Consider the following 23,448-nt stretch of genomic DNA (forward strand, 5'->3'; position numbering starts at 1 on the left):
TGGTAGGAATAACAAATAGAGTAATTATAGTAATTAACAAGAAAAAGTCAGAACTTGAGGTTCAAAGAGTAACAGAAGTAACAAACCATAACACATTTTTTCTCAAGCATGTACTAAATGAAAAATTAAATAATGAAGCTACATTTGCATGTGCCTGCAGATGTCCAAAAATAACTTTAAATGAGGGCTAAAGTATCAGGCTCTCCTTTAGAATGACCTAAAATAAATGAAATAAAGTAATAAACACAGTTGGATGATCCAGAAAAAAAGGTATATTTAAGCAGAAAGGCAGACAAAAGAGTTTAGATTACTTATATTAGACTTTGGTAATGAGAAATGATACAATTTCTTATCTACAATCCTAGTAAAACCAGAATTAAACTGAAAAATGAACATGACATGTAAAAAAATATTAGAGAAATGTGGGTAGCATGGGTAGATTAGAACAAAGTATTAGAAAAATATAGATATTAGCGAGGATTAGTGTCAAAATCATAAACTACATAAATGAAAGGTAAAAGAAAAATCATATTACTTCCTACTCTAATTCCTTAGGACTTATATAAATATATAAAGGATAATGAGTCTTAGTTTTTGTCTGTAATGGTAAGAAAGATGGACTCTTTCTATGATTTTCCCACATTTCAGCTCCTCAAATCCAAAGGGACACTTAACATACCCTACAATAAACCTGTTTCTCCACACCAACTTTTTACAAATGATACCACAGAAAACTTAAAGATTAAATACCTCTATTCAGTGTTTCTTTTGGAATATATATATTTCCCCTGCCTGAATTTTACTTTCACTCTCTGTGAAACTAACACTTCAAAAAGATTTTTTTAATATATAGTAAGCCTATTAAGGTCTTCTCAGTATAAATTTCAAGAGCTACATAGGATTATCATTTGAATAGCATGTCTTAACTATAATCCAAGTTCAAAGGAATTTCCAAAATTATGAAAATCTGTATTGCCATTTAGTATTTCAACTAAGAGTCCCAACTGTAATTTCAATTGTATAATGAAATAAAGTAAATTAACTATCTTTCTTAAAAATCCCATAATTATGGTTAAAAGCAATAATTTTTACCTTGATATTTGGGTTTTTTAAGGCAAATCCTCTGTACCAGCCTGTGGAGAAATAATCATGGTCATATTTCAATAAATCATTACAATACTTTGAAGAAATGATTAGAAATCAATCTGTCCTTTACTGATGGAATTTTACCCTACATATAAATATTCTAGGTATAAACATAGTGGGGGTTGGGATTAGGCTAGACTAACAGTCAAGTGACTACTAGTTTAAGTCTTCTATTAATAAAATCATTTACAAATTGTATTGGAAACGTACATGAAAAATAGAAGCATGCATAAGGGAAATAAAGGCTTTGGAATCAGAGTATTGCACTTAAATTCTGGCTTTGCTACTTATTTGCTGTTGAATCTTGGGCAAATTAATTGACCTCTCTGAGCTCAGTTTCACTTCATTTTATAAAACGCTACACTACATCCCAGGGAAATTCAAAAATCTACACAAGATTTAACATAGTTCCAAATTCTCTTTGCCTGACTACAAAGCTCAGACTCTACCATCAAAGCATAGTGCTCAGCCAGCAGTTCTGTAGTGAATTCACACATTTCTTCAGCCTACCATCTTGGGTTAGGATCAGTCTGATAGCCTAAGAAGAGTGAAGCCAAGTCTCATCTACTAAAAGAACTAATGGCACTCTTTCATCCGCACATAGTTTTTATTCCGTAGAATGCCTACTACTTAACCTCCAAGGAACTCTGAATCAATTTTATGGCACTATCCTTAACGGGGAACATATCTTTTTATAGTTTAAAACAATTACAGGATATGCATATATATATAGATACATACATACATATATAGATTTATATGGTTAATATATAGCCCCATATAAATGCATTATTTTCAATTTATTTTTTCTTCAAGAATAGAAACCATTTTGCTTATTGGTAAGAAATTATCTTATCATGTAACACATGTTCTATGGAATTGAATCTTTTTTTGATTAATTGAACTTTTAGAATGAAGTATTTGAGATTTGCATTTAAATATTTTTGTTCCTCATAAGTTTTCTCAAAAGAATATATTGTAAAACATCATTTTGAAATCAATCTGGAGAGAACAGAATGAACTGAGAAATGGAATCTCTATAATGTCAGGGTTTACTACATCCCTTAAAGACATCAATCCAAGAAATATAGCCATTCTTAAACAACTATTTTAACAGAAACCAAAACTTTTTGAGAATTGCAGATATGTCATAGAGAGGTCTCTGTCCAACTACATCATACAGAAAGGTTTTCAGGTTATAAAACAGCTCCCAGGGGCTTCCCTGGTGGTGCAGTGGGTGAGAATCTGCCTGCCAATGCAGGGGACACGGGTTCGAGCCCTGGTCTGCCGCGGAGCAACTAGGCCCGTGAGCCACAACTACTGAGCCTGCACGTCTGGAGCCTGTGCTCTGCAACAAGAGAGGCTGCGATAGGGAGAGGCCCACACACCGCGATGAAGAGTGGCCCCCGCTTGCCGCAACTAGAGAAAGCCCTCGCACAGAAACGAAGACCCAACACAGCCAAAAATAAATAAATTATTTAATTAATTAATTTTTTAAAAAAAGCTCCCATTAGTTGTGAAGCCCATTTTCACCAATTCAAAACAGACTTTATATTTATCTGTAAAGAAAATAGAAACAAAATATATCTGGCAATGACAGAGAAAACCTTTTATTTTTATTAGTTACATTGGACAAAATAAATGTCCATGTATCACCACCATTCAATGACAGGCTCTAACTAAAAGTAATAGTTCTATTTGGGAGAACACAATTTTGCCAATAATGAACCTTGATATGATAGAATCTTACCATATTATAAATTCCTAATAAGGACAACATATTAAGAGGAAAAACAGTTATCTATGGATATACTGATAGGACTTTACAATGTGGCCATTTTGATAAGAAAAAAAGAGTAGTCATTTCATCTGGGATCTTTTTAAGGACTAGAGTTTAAGGATGTTTTGTTGACCAGGAATAGAAGCATTTGAGAACATACATACTAGGTCGATTGAATGAGATACCTGTTACATAAATTAATCATACAAGTTCATTTAACATTTCAAATGCAGTGAATAACTTCAGCCCAAATTTGAGGGAAATGAGGAGATGGCTGCAGGACTAGAGCAGAGTTGGCCTGGGCAGGAGTCCCACCTGGAGGCATCTGGTTACCCAACCTGGGGTAAGGCATTTCTGCTCTGGACCTCTGTTTCTTTCTGTCCTGGGGAACCCACCAGACTCCTGACATTTTAAGCAAGGCCTTCTTGTTTGGCCCCGAGTCATGAACTCTCACAAATTCAATAGTCTCAATTGCTTTCTATGTTGGCATCTAGTGAATATAAGTAAATAATATTCGGAAAAAATACAATCAGCTTAAAAATACCAAATAATGCTTTCCCATAAGCCAAACATTCAATATGCAAGAAAAAAGGTTTGTTAAAAATGGTTCACTGTGACTACTGGGGAAATTCCAGGGATTGACAGAAGTATGGAAACAATCTGTAAACTTTATGAGCTGTCCAGTGTTGCAGGAGATGGTTTATACAACCTCAAACAATCAACACTAGTCTACTTACCATCACACTTCTCCAGGATCTGAACTGTATCTCCAATTTCCAATGACAGGCCATATGGGACAGTTCCTCGAAAACTGGCAATAACTGTAAGAAATGACATAGAATATATGGAGATGATCATCATATCAGTTATAGCCAGTTATACTGCTTACTATTAAATGATATTGACTAGGAAAAATGAATATGAGTAGGAAATACACATTGATAGCTAGAGCCGGCTGTCATATTCTAATCTGACAGATTCTTGAAGAAAGTCAATCTTTAAGTTTCATAATTCGCCAACTTCTTGGTCGAATAAGTGTTATTAATACAAATTTCAAAGATGTGGAATTTACTAAGAGAGTAGAAAAAATATCAACAATATCACCCAATAGCATACGTGAACAAAGATACTGCCTGAAGAGCTTCACAAGGAGGTGTGCCCCTCTCGCTCACTGCTACAATCACTCCCCATCCAGATGCCTACCCCACGGTAGTTACTCAATAAATATGTGTTCAATAATAAGTAAGGGGGCTTGGGCTTCCCTGGTGGCACAGTGGTTCAGAGTCCGCCTGCTGATGCAGGGGACATGGGTTCGTGGCCCGGTCCGGGAGGATCCCACATGCAGCAGAGCAGCTGGGCCCGTGAGCCATGGCCGCTGAGCCTGCGCGTCCGGAGCCTGTGCTCCGCAACGGGAGAGGCCACAACAGTGAGAGGCCCGCGTACCGCAAAAAAAAAAAAAAAAAAAAACAGTAAGGAATATATTTCTTACTCATTAATAAGCTTGGTTTACCTTTCTGCTATGCTGTTTGCAGGATGTTTCTTTTCCAGAAAGTCCTCAAGAGAAGGGACTGCACCTATTTGCTCATTAATATGTCCCCAGGGCCTAGCCCAGTATGCAGCATTAAAGCAGTCTTCTGCTTCTGTAGTAAGCAATGGTGATGCCTGGACCTCTCCCCTGGGTCTAAACACACGGCCACCGTGACAGTTCCCACATGTCTCAGCTCTCAGACCATTTGGAATTGGGGGGAGTCACCATTTAGCCTTAGCTAATGGTTACAGATTGATTGGTTTCTGAAACATTTCACAGGGCTGAGCAGGACTAGGATACCAGAGAGAAAGAGTGCATAGATTAACCATCTCTAGGCAATTTGAGTGGTTAAGAGAGAATAAAAGCACAGTGATTCTCCCCGGGAAAGTAACACTTGAGTCATAAAGGAGACAAGGATAGAAAATTTAAAAAATGTACCTCAACACACAAAAAGGGAAAGAGACATCTCCTGTTAACTACTATACACGCTGAAACCACCTTGCAATTCACATCCAAAAAAATGATAGTAAATGCTTTGACTGCATGATTTTTAAAGGCCCAAAATTTTGGAAGTGAATTTTATAATTCTCTTTCAGATGGTGAGACTTAGATACAACTCCAATCCCCAAAATAGATTATTGTTATCGCTATGAATGTGTTTTAAAAGCCTGAAGGAATACATGAACCTGTCAAAAAATGAAAACATGCCGATAAATAATGGGCTTTCAGAGAAGTCTAAAGCTGTTTTACGATCTCAAAACAAAATTAGCGGTAGCAGTCAAAACACAGGACAGAAAACATAACCTAAAGTACATGAGATAGATAAAAACAACTACATAGTAACCAAGTTAGAACATTTTAGATAAGCACTAGTTCATGATGTCATTTTCTAACTATAACCATAAATACCCTATGACCTCATGTTGATGTCCTAGAAGACATGTCTGCTTGAAAAATAATCAAAGGTCTGTATATCTTGACAGATTACTTCAAATAATAATTCAGAGGCTTCTTCTTATAAGGGATCAACAACTGAATAGACAGCAGATTGAGTACAATTTAAAAGACTCCAAAGCAAGCTTGTCCCCAGAATTGCCTGTCTACACTCATGAAGTTACCTTAACCTCTCACAACCCTAGTGTTTCAACCCTGCACTACTGATGATTCTATGAGAGGTCTAAGTGTATGGGCACCCAACCCAGCTCTGTGTACAGCTCTTACCACTCACAAATGCTATTGTAACTCCCAAGGCTGCCATGAATACGTCCCCTACTGCTGGTTGCTCTCTCCTACCCCTCATCGCCTTCTTGAACATGGCAGTACCATTCACGAATTCCATTTCTTCACCATCGCTTCAGCCCGAGCCCTTCACTTCACTGTGTTCTGAAACTGCTCTGTCCCTCACTGTGACCACATTCGTATTGCCTTTCAGGAGTCTATCTTCTTTTGAATCTTCTACTGCTTCTCTCATGCCCTCTAGCCTTCTTCTGTAGACCTTCTCTCCTTAACCCTCTTCTTAAATGTTGGTGTCAAAAAGGCTGGGTGTAGGAAAATAACATCAAACTTGGCATCATGAGACATGGGTTTGAACCCAGATCTGACCACTTATAAGTTGTGTGACTCTGGTCAATATACCAACCTCTCAGAATCTCTATTACCTCATTAGGAAAATGCGGGTAACATTGAAGAAGGTGCAAAAGGTAGTGGAGGATTAAATAAGGCACCTATCAGAAATAATTTACCACACTGTCTGGTATATTCTAGCTATTTAATAAATATCTCAATTGGGAAACTATACTTTTGTTCCTTCGATCCATATACATTCTCCCTATTTGGAGAACGTGCTAAGACGTCCAGAATCACCTGTCGCTATATGACTTGCCAAGTTTCTCTCCAGTCCTGATCTGTGGCCTCAGCAGCTGACACAAACTTCCAACTTGTATATCTCTATTTAGAGGTCTAAGCACCTAAAACTTAGCATGGCTTCAACTGAATTCATTATCTCCTCTCCGCCTCCAGCCAAATCTAAGCAATTTTCTCTCTCCCAATCACCCACTCTAAAATGTTAGTCTTCTGCTGTTAGTCCTGCTTTATCTCGCTATTCCTAGGTGGATTTCTCTGCATCACTCCAAAGGGCCACTGGAAAGCCTTCCCGGAAGGCTCCCTGTCTTCACGGTTGTCCTTCCTCAACACAGTGTCTATAAGACCACCAGAGGTCCCTTTGATTCTGTCACACTTGTACTTAAATGCTTTTTGGATATGTGGCATCAGGAAAATTTTATTAAGTTCAATTTCTTTTCTTTAAAGGAAAAGGTAATAAAACATATCATGCCGCATCAGACAACAGTTTGATGGGGTTGTTTTCCTTTTATTTCATGCCACCATTTAGCTGATACAATCCTTACATGTCTCCAAGCCAGATCCTCATCCATTGCCCCCAATTCTGTCAAATGGTAGCACTGTGTCCAACGACTCTACAAGCCAGAAACCCAGGAGTCATTCACATGTCCCCGACCCACATATCCAGTCCAACACCCACATCACAATGGCCTTATCTCTTTGATATCTCCCGAAGCCATCTTCTTCTCAACATCTCCACTCCCACCACTGCCCTAGCTTCAAATCACCTCTTGCCTGGCCTTCTCTAGCAGTCTCCTTATAGGGCTGTGCCCATATACTCAGGTTCCTCTCCAATCCATTTCTCACACAGCAGTTAGAGAGGTCTTTTCAAAATTCACATTTGATGATGTCATCATCCTCATAAATATATCAAAGCTCTGAGAATAATAGAAAAAATCAGTACTACAGCCTGTAAGGCCCTGCCCTTTTCTGGTTTCATCCTGTACTTCTCAACCCTGACTTTCTATACTCTGGTCACAAAGACCTTCCTTGTTATACTCCCTCCCACACAGGACTTTGCCCATGATCGACCCCTTGCAAGGAATACTCTTCCTTTCCCTCCCCACCAAGTTAAGCTGTATTCACCCTACAGATGTCGGTTCAGTGGCCACTTCTCAGAGCAGCTTTCCTCGACACACATCCCCTCAACCCAACTGCACACTCTCATAGCACCATATACCACTCAACCATCCCCTCTTATTTGTGCAAGTTTTTGAATGATGTCTCCTGCAACAGACTGTAAGTTCCATGGATATAAGGATGAGGTTAGTTCTAGCCCCCAATTGTCTACCTAATTCAGTTCAGAGCCTGGCACACAAACTGAACTCGGTAAATAATCGCTGAGGGGATGAATGAGGGCAGAGCCATTACTGTTACGTGTTCTGGTCTTAGGCAGTCAGGTTCCTTTATTATGGGCAATTCTATTTTAAGAGGGCGCTCAAAATTCTAAGAACCAAACTATATTACCTGTGAAAACTCATTCTTTCATAGGAGCTGTTTAAAACTGGGATGACAGGTTGTCTGGGTCATAACTGTGTATCACCTCATTTCTTACCCAAGAAGTCTACGTGGGTGAATTCTGACTTCACTCCTCAGCTATATCATATTTGATAACTATTAAAGGCAAGCTATTAAGTTCTTCAGTCTCACTGGGCTTCAGATGGCTCCTCTATAAAACAAAGGATCTAGACAAGGTGAACTGAAAGGTCCCTGCCAGCTTGCAATTCTGAGAGTCTGGAAAAGGCCCTTCAGCTCAGCACTACAGAGCATGATATATAACTGAAGCACTCTGTCCCTAGACCAGCCTTGCTTTGGTTTTAGTCACTGCCTGAGTTCTGAAAGAATGGACATCTGTCCCCACCTGCAACAGCCATCTGATGAAGCAGAGGGAAAGCCTGTTCTCAGTATCTCCTACAAAGTCCTTTACCACTGCTCTCCTGCTACCTTTCCAGGCTCCCATCCCAGCTACCTCTCCACACACTGCCCTCCACACTGTCATACCTAAATTCTCATCAAGTTCTTTCATGCAGGCCTCAGTGCCTTTATACATATTATCCCCTTTGCGGGAGTTGCATGCCCCAGCCCTTCTACACTGGATACTGCAAAGTAGCCTTAGTTTTAGGTCTAGCTCCAAGGCTGGCTCTTTCAATTTCCTGATGCTACCCACTTCCTTTTCCCCGTCCGTGGGCCCAAATGGAATCATTTACCCTTTCATCTGTGCTCCAAGGACGCTCTGACCACACCTTAAATAGGGCAAGGTATCACATACTATTTAGCACTTTATTTATCTGTGTCTTTCTACTTGAGAACTTGAACTATTTTTAATTCATCTTCCATAAACCAGCATACAAATGTGTCAGTGCGTGAATGGAGAATGAACACACACGTAGAATGAATGAATGAATGAAGCCACTGAAAAGTGGTAGTCAGGTTTTAACGGATTCAGAGAATGTCGGGGCACCTCTCATAACTTAAAACATCTAAAATAAATATTAAACTGCAGATCATATTGGAGAGTAACACTTTCTTAGGCTATAGTTCAAGGCATGACTTTGATCTTTACCTTCTAAAATGGCAAGTCATTTCCAACCTTTGAATTATACAAGTAACTCTGCCTTGCAATGTATGAAAGTCATGAATGGATGGATGAATGCTATCCTCTTTATATTTCAGGTTATGAAAGAGAAAGTTGAAAGGGGAAGGCAGTTCTAGGTAAAAGAGCAAAAGATCTGAATACATGACTGGCTCAAATTTACTAGTGGTAGCACATAATGTATCATAAAGTAAGGAAAACTGCTTTAGTAAAGCAAAGATTCAAAGAAAACACAGGCATTCATGAAACCTCAATTTGCATTTCCATCAAGTGCCCTTGAAGAATATGTTATGTTTAGATCCCATTTTGGATACAACTTTCCAACTAAATCCCCAAATCTTCCAAGCATTTTTGCATGAAACAAGTCCACAGTTGAAAATTCATCTTGTCCCCAGTTGTTGTAAAGTAGCTCTGTCTTTATCCAAAGGTCTTCTCATCCTACACTTTCCAGGGGCATTTCCCCACCAATAATATTTGGGTTTACTGAACATGGCCACACATTGTCTTGATCCCTCGATTTCTTTTTCTTGTTTGTTTTCTTATAAATTGAACAACTTTAGTAGCTACAGGAAAGGTCATAGAGAATGAATCATTCATAGAGCTGGAAACATAAAGGTTCAATACTATTGTTTCAGTCCTAAGGATCTTGGGAGTACAGTTTTAAACAGCACATAAAAACTACTATATGGTATTGTTTTCATCTCTGCCCCTTTGCTACTATATAAAAATTTATTTGGATTAACAAACATGCATATAAACATAGTTTATACTCAAATCCTTTAAAATTGTATGTGGGGAATTCCCTGGAGGTCCAGTGGTTAGGACTCCACGCCTCTACTGCATGGGGCACGGGTTAGATCCTTGGTCAGGGAACTAAGATCCTGCAAGCCACATGGCACGGCCAAAACAAAAACAAAAACAAAAACACTGGCTAACATTCTATGTGTAAGCTGGAAGTGTTAAATGTATAGGGTAACCATCTTGAAAATCATATCATAAACAGCTGCCTCTTACCACTTACAGTGTTATTCGTTTATATATCAGTTTAGTACCTAGTGACAGTTTATTAAAAATTAAATGTCTGTGAGAAACATCCTCATATATAACTCATGAGCGTTTCCTATGAAGGCAGTGAAGAAAAAAGCAAAATTGTGCTGTGAAACAGGGACTCATTTCTCAGTTTCAGAGACACAGCTTGCTCATTCAAAGAACAAATTCGTACTTTAAAACTTTTAACCTTAGTACAGAGAAACTCAATCACAGAGTTCTATGACCTTTAAAAGCAAAAAAAAGAAACAAATTATTAAAAAACTACTAGATACAATCATGTAGCTCTACATCACAGATGACAACATATTCCTCATCATGGTCAAAATAATATTTACCACGATGCTACACACCACGATTCACGTCAAGCCTGGCAAATGCTACTCTTGCCCTTTATGGGTTGACAATTTAAGACGAATGGAACATAACGCAGGAGAAAAAAAATAATGAAATACTCTGTCCCTTGCGACACGAAGGAAGGAAACTCATCCCTCAAAGTCGGAGTTCTGGCTTCATCTTTCTGATAAAAGGACCTCCAACTCAGGAACAGGCTGTGGTCTGAAAGGTCACTTGTGAGCTATTTACAACACAGAACACGATGCTATTATTCTCAAGTTCTGAGATTATCCCATGGAATCCCATTTAATAGAAAAAATGAAACTCCTGTTTTTTCACAACAGAACTGAGTTATGACTGCACGAGAATTTAAATAAACATTTCTGTGTGAGTAGTTGTAAAATTCTGAAAGCTGGTACTTGAAACATGGCAGCAACAATGAGAAGGCAGTGAGAAAGCAGCACATTGTAAAGGAACACAGTCTCGCAGAGGACATTTAAAAGTGGTCCTTCCTATGTCCACGTGCATTTCACACTGTACTTGGCTTTGGTTTGTCATGGATGTATCTACATTTAGGTTTATCAGTTTTTATGGGTATCATTGCAGTGGGGGGGGACACAAATGGAAAAAAGGGGAGAAAAAGGTAGAATTTCTGAAGGATAAGAAGATTTTTTTCTGGATAAGAGCTGGAGGAAACAGTGAAAAGGGGAAGTGGATTAAGGAGAACTAAATTCTTTTCAGGGATTTTAGTTCATAAAATAGTGAACTGTGGAAAAAGAGGACAAGGGGTCACCTCCTCTGCACACGCACAAAATTCTCCTGTAGGGAAAGATGAAATACGGTGGGGAAAAACAAGTTAACAGTCTTATCAAAGACACTATCTGTTTTCTAGCTGTCTGGATAGAGCTTGAGGGAGGCTGCAATAGAAGTCATCTGGAGATTTCTATTGGTACGATCACTAGCACAGGATGGAACCGTCTTTCTCCCGTATCCCCTTCCATCTTGCCCCTCATGAGATGAAGTTAAGAGCAAAGTGTCATTTCTAACTTGAAGGGACTCCCAGCTGGTCATCAGTATGACAGTAGGGCCATGGGAGCAGGCTGTCCAGAAAGATTGAAAAAAAGAAATTCAAAGGAAACATGTGAGGGGGGGATGGGGTGCTAGCTCCTAAGCACTGCTTTGATGCTGAAAATGAACTCAGTAGGAAAATCAAAGAAACGCTTGCTAGGCTCCGTCTTTTCTGTCCCTTGGACTTGCCATGCATTTGAGATCAGCCTCCATTCTCGTAATTGTCTATGCAGGTCTCACACACCTTGCAGGCATGCCTGAGAGGCAGACATATGCACATTTACAAATAGGACCCCATTCTTGTGCCACAGGTACGATGGTCAGGCCTTGAGACAGGTCACAGGACTCTCTCCGGCCCTAGGTGACTTTGAAAAATCAGAAGCACACTGAAGAAAATGTATTCATTTTCTGACATTTTACAAGTACCATCTTGAAAATATACTGCTGTCCTTGACTGTTAAGAGGACATTTCTACCAACTGCAGAACTTCACTCTGCTTGAACCACTGCCCTTTGGACTCGAGGTAAACGTAAAGGACAGCGGTGGGTGCTGCCACAGCAACACCCCTCTTCAGAAATGGATGACTTATTTTCCCAGCTGCCGAGAGCATTAGGGCATGTGGCCAAGGGGCAGCCTTCTGGGGTTGCCTCAGCTGAAGAGAGCTGTTTTGCCCAAGGCCATGTCCTCTTCCCAGGGTGGCCTGCACCCAGTGACTAGGAGGGCCAGGCCCTCCTGCCACAACTTGGTACAATTCTGAAGGGCCACTCCAGCTGAAGTGATGATGGCTGTCACTGGGCCGGCATCACAGGTCACCTGTTCCCTCTCTCCAGTTCTGCTTCTCTTCCCTCCCTGCCATCGGTGTGACAGCCAAGAACGTTCCCTGATGAACATCCTGCAAGCTAATCTCCATCTCAGAGTCTGCTTTCTGGAGAGCCAAACCTGCTCCAAGCTTACAACATCACCCATTCAGAACTGACTTCTTGCTAGATGCATTTTCAAGGGAGAAGGAAAGTAGCATGACTACAGTACTATCTTGTGGTTTTAGTAAGTTCTTTATGTATTATTTCTAATCTTCTATGATGTAGGTGTTTCCATTCCCATTTTAGAGATAGAGAAAAAGAAGAGGAAAGAGGCAAACAAGGGAACGAATGAACATCAAGAGGGAATTGTTCCCCATTAAGATTTATTTGAAGACATTGTCACTGCAGCAGTAAATGAACCCGTTTTATTCCCCAAAGAGTCATAAACATACTCTTCCCCTTGGTTTTAATGTTACAAATGCAAAGGCACTGTCCTAAGTGGCTACCAGAACAACTAAAGGTCAAACAGTAAAACTCTGAACTGATGACTGCATCCACCCATCAGTACTTTTAAAAACAACTTAATATGATAGAAAAGGTTATGGTTTTGGCCAACTGCCAGTCAAGAGGAGCATCTTGGAAAAGACAGAGTTTAAACAATTATCTCAGAAGTATCCCAGCACTTAGGAAAGGGAGATAATATTAAGAGCTCACAGCCTACCCCCCCTTTTTTAAAAATATTTTTTGGCTGTGCAGCACGTGGGATCTTAATTCCCAACCAGGGACTGCACGTGCACCCCCTTCACGGGAAGCACAGACCGCCAGGGAGGTCTTAACCACTGGACGGCCAGGGAGGTCCCCTAGGGAGACAAATACTGAACAGGGAGATAGAGGCCCAGGGCTTAGCTCCACTACTTACGAACCATATAGTCTTTGGGTCTACCGTTTGCAGGCAGGATGACATGACCTGCCCGGCCTACCTCACAGAAATGTCATGAGGATCAAATAAATGTATGAGAACTGGATTTGTAAGCCTATAAATGTAAGTAAATATAGGATATTATTTTTCCATCATTACTGCTAACTGGAAGCTTGGAGACTAGATCTGAATCTGTCATGGGTGAAAATAAGGTTTCTGTTTACAATTGCGTAAATCAAAAACCCTTGCTCTGTTCTGTTATTACAGATTCTTGGAAATCATTATTAACAAGTTAAGCTTAGAAAGATTCAGGTTCAACCGCTCCAGAGGGGGAAAAGGCTGACACTATTGTTTTTTCTAATAAAATGGGAAAAAATCTTTGGCAAATGAGACAGATAAAAAAAAAAAAAAAGTAACAGAGTTAAGAGAGATTTTCCTAAAGTGCTAAGGCAGAGGTAGGAAGGGAAGGAGATTCAGCTTTTAATACTCACTCTGCCAAACAGCGCAATATTTGTCCAAGGGATACTAGACAGCATCAGGAGGAAAAATTACAACCCAGACTTCAGGTCACAAAGCAGAATGAAGTTACAGAAAATAATAATTGCTTTCCCCACACTCCAAGGGAAAATTTTATCACTAAGAAGTAAAATACCATTCTCCAAGCAAGCATAATAAATCTACCACCAAGTATTTGGTTTACAAAATTTATATATACATTTTATATACATATATAAATCTACTTAAATAAAATACATATCCTTTTTCCAGTGTGAGATGGCTAATGTTAAAATTATATTATTTAAGAGAATTTTTCAAACACAGGATTAAGTTTCCTGACCCCCCCTTTTTTTTCTTAATGTCTTGCTATAAGGGAAGAGAGAGAAAAAAACGGTTACATCTTTCTGTGCTTTGTTCGGATTTATCTCTCCAAGTACTAAATACTCAAAGTCAAAAAACAGCACAGGAGAACTGAAGTGGTACACCTGCACCCAGCCCTCTCCCCCTGCACCAGAGGGACTCACAGTTTGCCCCCAAATGGGGAGATGTCAGCTTGTTCTCACAGCCACTTCTAACGCCCTCTCCAAGCTAATATTCAGCCCTGCCTCATCTGGTCATTCATCTGACCCACACAATAAAGCACTTGTATGTCTAACTTTCCCTCCATAGGCTTTTTCTTTCTTTTTTTTTTTTTTTTTTTGCGGTACGCGGGCCTCTCACTGTTGTGGCCTCTCCTGTTGCGGAGCACAGGCTCCAGACGCGCAGGCTCAGCGGCCATGGCTCACGGGTCCAGCCGCTCCGCGGCATGTGCGATCTTCCCGGACCGGGACACGAACTCGTGTCCCCTGCATCGGCAGGTGGACCCTTAACCACTGCGCCACCAGGGAAGCCCATAGGCTTTTCTTTTTCCAACTTGAATCTGACTTCCATTCCCAATGCTCACTTCTCAAGAAGTCTGCTAGGATACTACCTACACACCGTGGAACTTCCATCTAAAGAGAATCAAATCCTACATTCTTACTATTCATCACTCCCTCTTCTGCTCTAATGACTAAGCCAGTTTCCAGTTTTGAACAAACACTAGTTTTGACTGGTTTTGACCACTGAAAACCAGTCAAAAGCAATTTCTCTAGAAAAAGGGGAACCAGTGAACAGGTCAATGGAGAAAAGGAACAAAGTTCAAAGTTCTCTAAAAATCTGGTTCCTGCACACTTTTCTAATCTCAGCCTTTACAAACCACATTCAACAGTCACACTGAACCTCTTATCTGGGCCTTAGCAAGTGCTGCAAATACTTTACGCTCTAGTTGGGATTCCCTTTTGCCCTCCTTCCCCACAGGGTGTTCTTCATATCAACTCCAGCCTCCCTGACTCCACAGTACCCTTCCCATTTACATCTCTCTAACACTGACTACACCCAGGGTCTCTAGGTTTGAGGCCCCTTTATGCTCCCAACACCACCTAGTGACTACTCAATAAATAATGAACGAACGCACAATGTAGTTTACTCATTCATTCACTTCTATGTGCCAGCACTGTGGCAGGCACTGGAAAGACAACAATGAAGGTAACACTTTGCACCTGTTTCATTTAGTTCATTAGTCACGAGAATGAACGTTTCCTATATCTTTTGGTTCCTACAAAATACAATGCTGAATTTTGTATCCCCAGTGATTTTTAAATGTATGCACAAAACTGACACACTTATAATTCTATCATTCTTGTGTGGGGAAAAAAATTAAGATTATTGTCCATTTTTTTAACTTTTAATTTTGAAATAACTGAAGATTTATAAAAAACTTACAAAAATAGTATAACAATTGATTCAGCCTTGAGTTAGCTTCAGCAAATGTTAAGATATTAAATAAATAAAGCATATTTACCAAAACCAGGAAATTAACATTGATACAATATTCTTAACTAGCCTACTGATCGTATACAATTTTCACCAACTGTCCAACCAATGTCCTTTGTCTGGTTAAAGATCCAACCCAGGTTTCCACATTACATTCAGTTGTTATATTTCTTTAGTCTCCTCTCATTTGACAGGTTCTTTGTCTTTCATGACCTTGATGCTTTCAAGAATACTGTCCAGTTATTTTGCAGAATGTCTCTAAATTTAGTTTTGTCTGATGTTTCCTCGTGATCAAGTGTAGGATGTGCAATTTGGGCAAGAATACCACAGAAGTGATGATGTGTACCTGCTCAGTGTACCTTAACAGGAGACATATGATGGTAATGTGTCTCATTGCTGGTGATGTTAACCTTGATTGCTTGGTTAAGATGATTTCTCCACTGTAGAATTACTACTTCCTTTGTAAGTAACAAGTATCTCGTGGGGACATACTTTGAGACTATGCAAATACACCATTTTTTTGTTTGTTTGTTTGTTTGTTTGTTTTGCGGTACGCGGGCCTCTCACTGTTGTGGCCTCTCCCGTCGGGGAGCACAGGCTCCGGACGCGCAGGCTCAGCGGCCATGGCTCACGGGCCCAGCCATTCCACGGCACGTGGGATCCTCCCAGATCGGGGCACGAACCCGCGTCCTCTGCATCGGCAGGCGGACTCTCAACCACTGCGCCACCAGGGAAGCCCAATACACCATTTTTTAATCATACTTTATAGCAACCATTAATGACTTGTCTGCAACCTTAGCAAATTTAACTCTGACATTTTTTCATAGGGTTATCCAGACACAGCTGGTTTATTTTAATTGCAGTTACAACCTATAATGGGTCCTTTTTGAAGGTGGCACATTATCCTGACTTTAGCCTTGATTTACTAAGCATTAAGCATAAAATTAACACCACTACTACCATAGGTATTCTTGAGATGACCTACTCATCATATCAAATAAAACCTCAATCTCAACATTTCATTCATTTCAGAAAATCAACAGAATTAATATTTTTGCTTAATTTCCAGTACACTACATGGTCTCCTTAAATACTACTTTCTTAACCAAAGAATGGATATATGTGTGTTTGGTGAAAGATAACTTTTGAACTGTTTCAGTCAACATTTTCAAGAAAGACTGAATGGATCTTGTCATTAACTATAACCATCCACAGATGTGAATTAAGCCTTTCTGTCTTTACAGTACTTATGGGTCACTGATAAGGGAATTGTGGTAAAATTTTCAATTTATTTCAGGGAAGGAATCTAGCCTTCTGTGATGGCTAATTTTATGTGTCAACTTGACTGAGACACAGAGTTCCCAGATGAAACATTATCTCTGGGTGTGCCTGTGAGGGTGTTTCTGGAAGAAATTGGCATTTGCATCAGTGGACTGAGTAAAGCACACTGCCCTTCCCAATACGGTAAGCATCATCCAATCTGCTGAAGGGCCTGAATATAACAAAAAGGTGGGAGGAGGAATTTGATGTCTCTGCCTGTTTGACCTGGGACATCAATCTTCTCTTACCCTGACTAGGACTTAAATCATCAGCCCTCTGGTTCTCACAACTATATCACTGGCTTTCCTGGGTCTCCAACCTCCATCGTGGGACTTCTCTGCTGCTATAATCATATGAGCCAATTCCTTATAGCAAATCATATACATACACATATACACATATACATACATATACATATACATGTGTGTACATACACATACATACGTACTCATGTATATACATATATTTATATGTATGTATGTATATGAACATATATATATATGTATATGTGTGTATAATATATATCTCCATATCCACCCTGTTGGTTTTGTCTCTCTGGAGAACCCTAATACACCCTCCTAATAATTTTGTACGATAATACTGATTTTTAACTAAAGTCTTAGGTTTTACTGATGTTCCCAACAGTTCTTAAGTTATTAATTCTGTTGCATACTGTATTAGAACTCGTTATAAAAATCTTACTTAAAATAAGACATTGACTACAAACTAGAGTAAGTCTTTAACTTACAAGTGATTTGCATTTTGGAAATTTTATAAGGTTGGTTACTTAGAACAAATGGATTCTCAAGTTACCACATAATAGTATACTTGATTGATGAAGCAGCTGAAACAATCATTTCACATGCAATGAAAACTAGGGGATGGAGGCACTTATAGTAGGGGAGGTATACTATGGCAGAGGTGGAGAGGTACTGGCAAATGTGGAGAGACAGTAGGCATAAGCTAACTCCTTCCCAACGCCATGCTTCTCATCCTGGTCTCCTAGAAAACCCCAAGCCCAGAGAGGGCCACCGTACCTCAACTTTGCTACGACCTGGTGATCCATTCACACCAGTCAGTGCCCCCAATACAGATTGTATAATTATGAATACATGTTGGCCTTCTTTCATCATTTCCTTTTCCCCAAGGAAATGTAGTTGTATTAGAACACCTCTCTCAACTTCACTCCCACCCCTATCCACAGGGCAAACCCAGCAGCTATCTGACCAGTGGGATGGGAGTGACTGAACATCCATGTCCTCTGGAATCTGGTAGAAGCCCAGCCCAGCCATTCTTTAGATTTACAAAGTATTAGGACTGGAAGGACTTTATAGAAATGATCACATCATTATATATGGGGTATTTGTAAACCTGGTATTCATGTGGCTTATATTATCCAGGAAAATCATCTAAGCCTGATATTTCCACTTTATAAATTCTCCATGAAACCTTTCTGCTTCTCCTCAATGACTATTTTTAAAATTAAAAGATATTAAGAAAAGAATGCTGCTAGTTTATCATTGAGATTTTAATGACAAGTTAAGGCAAAACTCATGAAACTGTAATAGCCAAATCAGGGAACCAGGATAAAAATGAACATTACTGACTCAGCACTTATCAATTATAAATGAACTTTTAAATCCTTCCTCAGGGTTTTTAGAGGGCACCAAGTTCCCCTGGGGGATCATGCCCTCTGTTCTTCGCCTCTTCCAATTTTATAAACTAATGAAGCAGTTGCTTCCCATGCCTTTTTTTCCACTAAATTTCAGCTAACTATTGCTCCCAGATGTTGTCTACAGTAATTGAAATCTGCATTCTTTGTTAGCAAATTGATGCACTACTGAAAAGAAACTTTTAAAAACTATCCTTCCCCAAATATACTCCTTTTTTTTTTTCATAGAGATTAAAAATCACTGTGCTTGGCTAGGGTTAAAAATCTTTGTAAATATTTGTCTTTTCCCCCCTCTACAATGAAACTTGCTAAGCAAATTCAGTAAGTTTTCCAAAATATCTTCAAAAACAGACAACAGGCCTGGTGTTAGGGCCAAACCCCATCATTTGTTTCTCAATATGTTAATTAGGAAGAATCCATGTATTGCAATTCTTTGGTTTGAAGGATAATTTTGCACTTGTTTCTATTTTTCTGAGCCTTACTGGAGGTGACTCAGTCTGTTCATGAACTAAATCTGACAATGTGAATGCCCTTGGGGGTTATGTACAAAGTGAGTGCCTTTAATATTCCAGCCAGCACAGAGTGAAATAACAAGTGCCTGAAGATGATAAGATTAAAAAGAGAAAAACATTTCAAACAGCATAGAAATTTTTATTTTTTGGAAGATAACTCAAATTCCCAAAAAACAACCTCAATGTAAAAAATGAAATTGAAAAGGGAATGGATTCTTCCACAGGTGTGTGGGAATTTAAAGATAATTCCATTTAACAGAAAGAAAAATGAGTATGTCAAATTCCTAAGCATCACTAGAAGAAGTTACATCTACATGAAAAGTACATATAAGAAAATATGGTTATTTCTTCTTTTATTCATGTCTATAATTAAAAGTATCTTATTTTAGAACCTCTGATAACAACCATGTGTTAGTCATGCTTTATAAAGTACTGACAATTTACTAAAAGTTTCACTATTAATAATAATAATAATAATAAATGTAGGTAAGTGTAGTGAATTCTTGAAGTTAAGAAGTTATATATTCATCTATATAAATGAAAAATTAGGTATTTCTAAATATAAATAAATGGATCAAAAAACTGATCATAGGCTATCCAGATCCCATAATAATATGCTTAAAAATCCTGAATTTATGAACTTCTTGTAAACTTCAAATACAAAAATTTAAACAAATAAGTAAACAAATGGTCCTGACACCTCTCCTAGCTCTAGCTCTGACATTTGAGTGAAATATTAGCAAAAGATTAAGATACTTCTTCAAAGAGTTTTCAATCATTGAATTTTTTGTTTGTGTGTTTGTTTCTTTTTTTGTGGTACGCGGGCCTCTCACTGTTGTGGTCTCTCCCGTTGCGGAGCACAGGCTCCGGACGCACAGGCTCAGCGGCCATGGCTCACAGGCCCAGCCGTTCCGCGGCATGTGGGATCTTCCCGGACTGGGGCACGAACCTGTGTCCCCTGCATCGGCAGGTGGACTCTCAACCACTGCGCCACCAGGGAAGCCCCCAATCATTGAATTTTAAGGTCATTTTGTGCACCAAATATTTGTGCTTTTTTTTTTTTTTTTAACATTTTCAATGAATCTAGAGTAGCAGATCTGGCTAAAAGAGAATGAAGTTTTTAAAAATCCTGCATTTTTCTATGAGTCCTTCTTAAAAACATTCACAGCTAGCAAGGTCAACTTTCTATTTGTTTGTTTATATAGGAGATATTTGTAGGACTAAGTTATTTCATGCCAGGAAATTCCAATTTACAATTAGAACTACACAGTTAAAAATACCAAACATTATAGGGAAAAACTTTCCTACACTGTATTTGAAGCTGTGCGACAGATATATGTCTTAACTGTTTCTCAATCATCTCCTCCCCACCACCTGCCCCAATTCTGACAAACACAGTTAAGCAAATAGGACATATTAACCAAAATCTCATCAAAATAGATAAGTTAAGATGTACCTATTCTTCCCTCCATCAAGCTAATATTTTTCTTTCTTTGCCGTAAGACTGAACCTTTTTTAGTTCTTAAGACATATGTAAAAATAATAAATCATTCTGTCAGCTTCCCAAAGACTAGTGGGGTTCCGCTTGAAGTAACATATGTTGAACTACTTAATGTGCATGCATCTCAAAGCCCCGAGGTGAAAAAGCTCAGCTTCATACAATTCCTTAGCCTTGGCAGGTCCTTCTGTTTGTTAAAAAACAAAAAACAAAACAAAACAAATCTCAGTTTGAACCTCGGATGCCCTTCATTTAGTCTGCAGCTTGCACCTCCTGGCCTTATGAAAAACAAATGTCTGACTTACATTTGTTTTTGGAAAATGAATAGACATCAATCATTTCTTGAAAACTAGTCTTAGGCTTAAATGATCAAAACTTCAGTATCCCAAACCCCAGGCCTTATAAGATCATGTGGCAAAGAAAATAGGCTGAAATTGATTTTGTTTTTTATGCTAAAGACCCACTCATAGCCTACACGTAACATGTTTTAAAGAAATTTAATGGATGAGCAAAAAGCTAGGCAAGAGAGGGAGCTAGAAATAATGAGAGGGTGTGGTAGCCACTCATCACAACGGCCTGGCTCTAGGTGAACATTGTGTCTAGAGATTAGGTCCTAAAGACTTTAGGGTCTATACAACAGTGTAGTTTTAAAAAACTGCAATCGACTCATATAATCAAAAAAGAACATCCCTCACTTTGTATTTCTGCTCTCTCCAATCTCCACTCCCACTACTCAACAGGATACTGTCATCAGTAAATTTCAACATCAGGAAATTTGGGAGGATGGTTCTTGGATTTACCCATCCACATCTGAGTCTCAAGCTGGACAATATGTTCACATATCACTGGGTTGGCCAAAGTTACAGAAAAACCGAACGAACTTTTGGGCCAACCCAATATCATTTGTGTTTTTCATTCTCAGTAATTTCCTGTGCTCCTTAGCCCTCCTCCCACTGAGGCAGCTGCATTGCTTCATGGGGACAACAAAACAAAGGAGACAATGCTCAGTCTTGCACTTCCCAAACAGACGTGGCTCATTTCCCAGGCAATAGTAGGGAAAGTCAAGGCTTCCATCTGCCAAGGCTTTCATTAACAAGAGCCTGGCTTTACTGGGAGAAGGGTCTTCTAAATTCCGAAGGCTGTCCTTTAAATATCCAGATCAGAATCTGGAGAACTCAGACTTTTGGTATAAACCACAGAGCATGAAAGATGCAGAATCGTTTCCCAACATTGGAAGGAGAAAATCTCTACCAATCTAGAAAAGGAGAGAAGGGGATGGGGGAAAGAAAGATGTGACCCAGGGGGTTGTATACAAGCAGAGCGCCTGCCTGGTATCCTACTGGGGCCAAGACCCAGGAATGGGGAGAAAGGTTGAATAGATTCCCTAATGGAGTTTGGAAATTCCATAGCAAAGTGGTCTGAGCTTCCTGTTCTGTGGTACTTTGCAAAGGACCTCAATAAGAACAGTAGCCAAAGTACAGTAGAAATGAATTGGGTCTCAGTAAGGTAACCTTCCTCCCTCCCCTCTCTAGGGGATAGTAGAAGGCAGCTGAGAACACAAAAATCACATTTCTGCCAGGTCTGCAGAGTCAACAGCCCAGAGCCTGTGCTGGATGGAGTCTGCAAGCTGAGTCTTGAAGGGTCAAGAGCACCTGCTAGACCTAAGGTGGAGGCCAAGTGAGGATGGGAAAGGGCCCATCACCGTGTCCCACCCATGCTGGGAGACAAACACAGAGGGTGCACAGAGGGCAAGGGGTAATACCCAAAGCCATTGTAATTTTTCTCCTCTAAATTATTTTGGTCCAGAAATTATCCCTTTAGATTTAGACATGACAGAGAATCAGTAAACTGCTAGAATGAGTATCATGAGCTTTAGAGCATGGACTTCAGCAAAGCTATTCTGTTAGTTCGGAAAATTACTTGTTAGTTCTTGTCCATGTGGTATAAAGGCGAGGTGAGTCTCAGAGACATGGGATGTTACAGATACATAAGACTAGGTACCTGTCCTCAAAGGGCCTCTACCTAGGTGAAGAAAAGGGCAGGTACAAATGAAAAATAAGTAAAAAATCAATCCTGTCAATCCTTTGACTAGCTTATTAGAAAAGGAAAGAAGTAGTACATGAATTTCATATGTAGTTCTCCAGTATAAACTGAATGAAAACTTCCTAGGTTACTTGCAATTCAGGAGGAAGTATAACATCTTCCATCAGGCAAGTTAGACTAATCCAACTCCATGAGTCTGAGTGTTAACTTAAGCATTTTTATCATCCACAAAGGGTCTCATCATCATTTTCATAAATTCACCCAAATCTGCTCAGTAAGCTACTTTTCCTGCATCTTTTAACAGCTTCCTTAAAATCTATGTCTTTTCGTTTCCCTACTGCACAGAGAGTTCTGGTCTAGTATTTCCTTAGACAATCCCCAAACCATTCCTATGTGTCAAACATGGCTCTACACAAATGGACCACGGCTCTTTCTTACAGGTGTCCTACCCAGCACCTTTTCCCTAATTTCCCAGTTTAAATAAGCCAGTTGGTCCCCACCACCCACAGACTACCAGGCAGGCAGCTGGAACAATCTCCAAAAAGCCCAACATCATGTTCAGGGCATACAAAATGCTATTTTTATCAAATATGTATTTGATTATTTATGCTAATTAATGTCAAAATTGTAACTAGAGAAAGACCACTAGCTAATGGCAGGGACGCGCGTTACTTAGTGCTAGTCTGTATCATGATGGTGTGAGAGACACTTCGAATGGAAAGTTTTACCTTTCCCTCTCCACATGCAATCTCCTCTGTCCCCACCTGGGTTTCCCCACAGAGGATGCTACGGTATGTGCTTAGCACATTAGAATCACCCACTCAGTAAATGTTTATTAAAGATCTACCACAAAACAACAACAACAAAAAAGATCTACCATAGACTGGGCACTGCTCTCGGTACTGAGCCAGGAGCATCCACAAATGTATTATAAT

The 23,448-nt window shown here is 39.5% G+C and overlaps 1 protein-coding gene across 2 annotated transcripts in view; it reads right to left on the bottom strand.

The window, feature by feature from the left end:
• DOCK4 (dedicator of cytokinesis 4) overlaps positions 1-23,448 on the bottom strand; it is a 484,498-nt gene that overhangs the window by 262,597 nt on the left and 198,453 nt on the right. For both annotated transcript variants that reach the window (XM_082631603.1, XM_082631602.1), the window contains exons 2-3: positions 3,664-3,747; positions 1,093-1,133 (exon numbers count right to left, since the gene is read on the bottom strand). In XM_082631603.1, the coding sequence (XP_082487729.1) occupies positions 1,093-1,133; positions 3,664-3,747 (125 nt within the window). The remainder of the gene's footprint in view (positions 1-1,092; positions 1,134-3,663; positions 3,748-23,448) is intronic.

This window comes from Mesoplodon mirus (genome assembly GCF_964341445.2).
Source record: "Mesoplodon mirus genome assembly, chromosome: 9".
NCBI lineage: Eukaryota > Metazoa > Chordata > Mammalia > Artiodactyla > Ziphiidae > Mesoplodon > Mesoplodon mirus.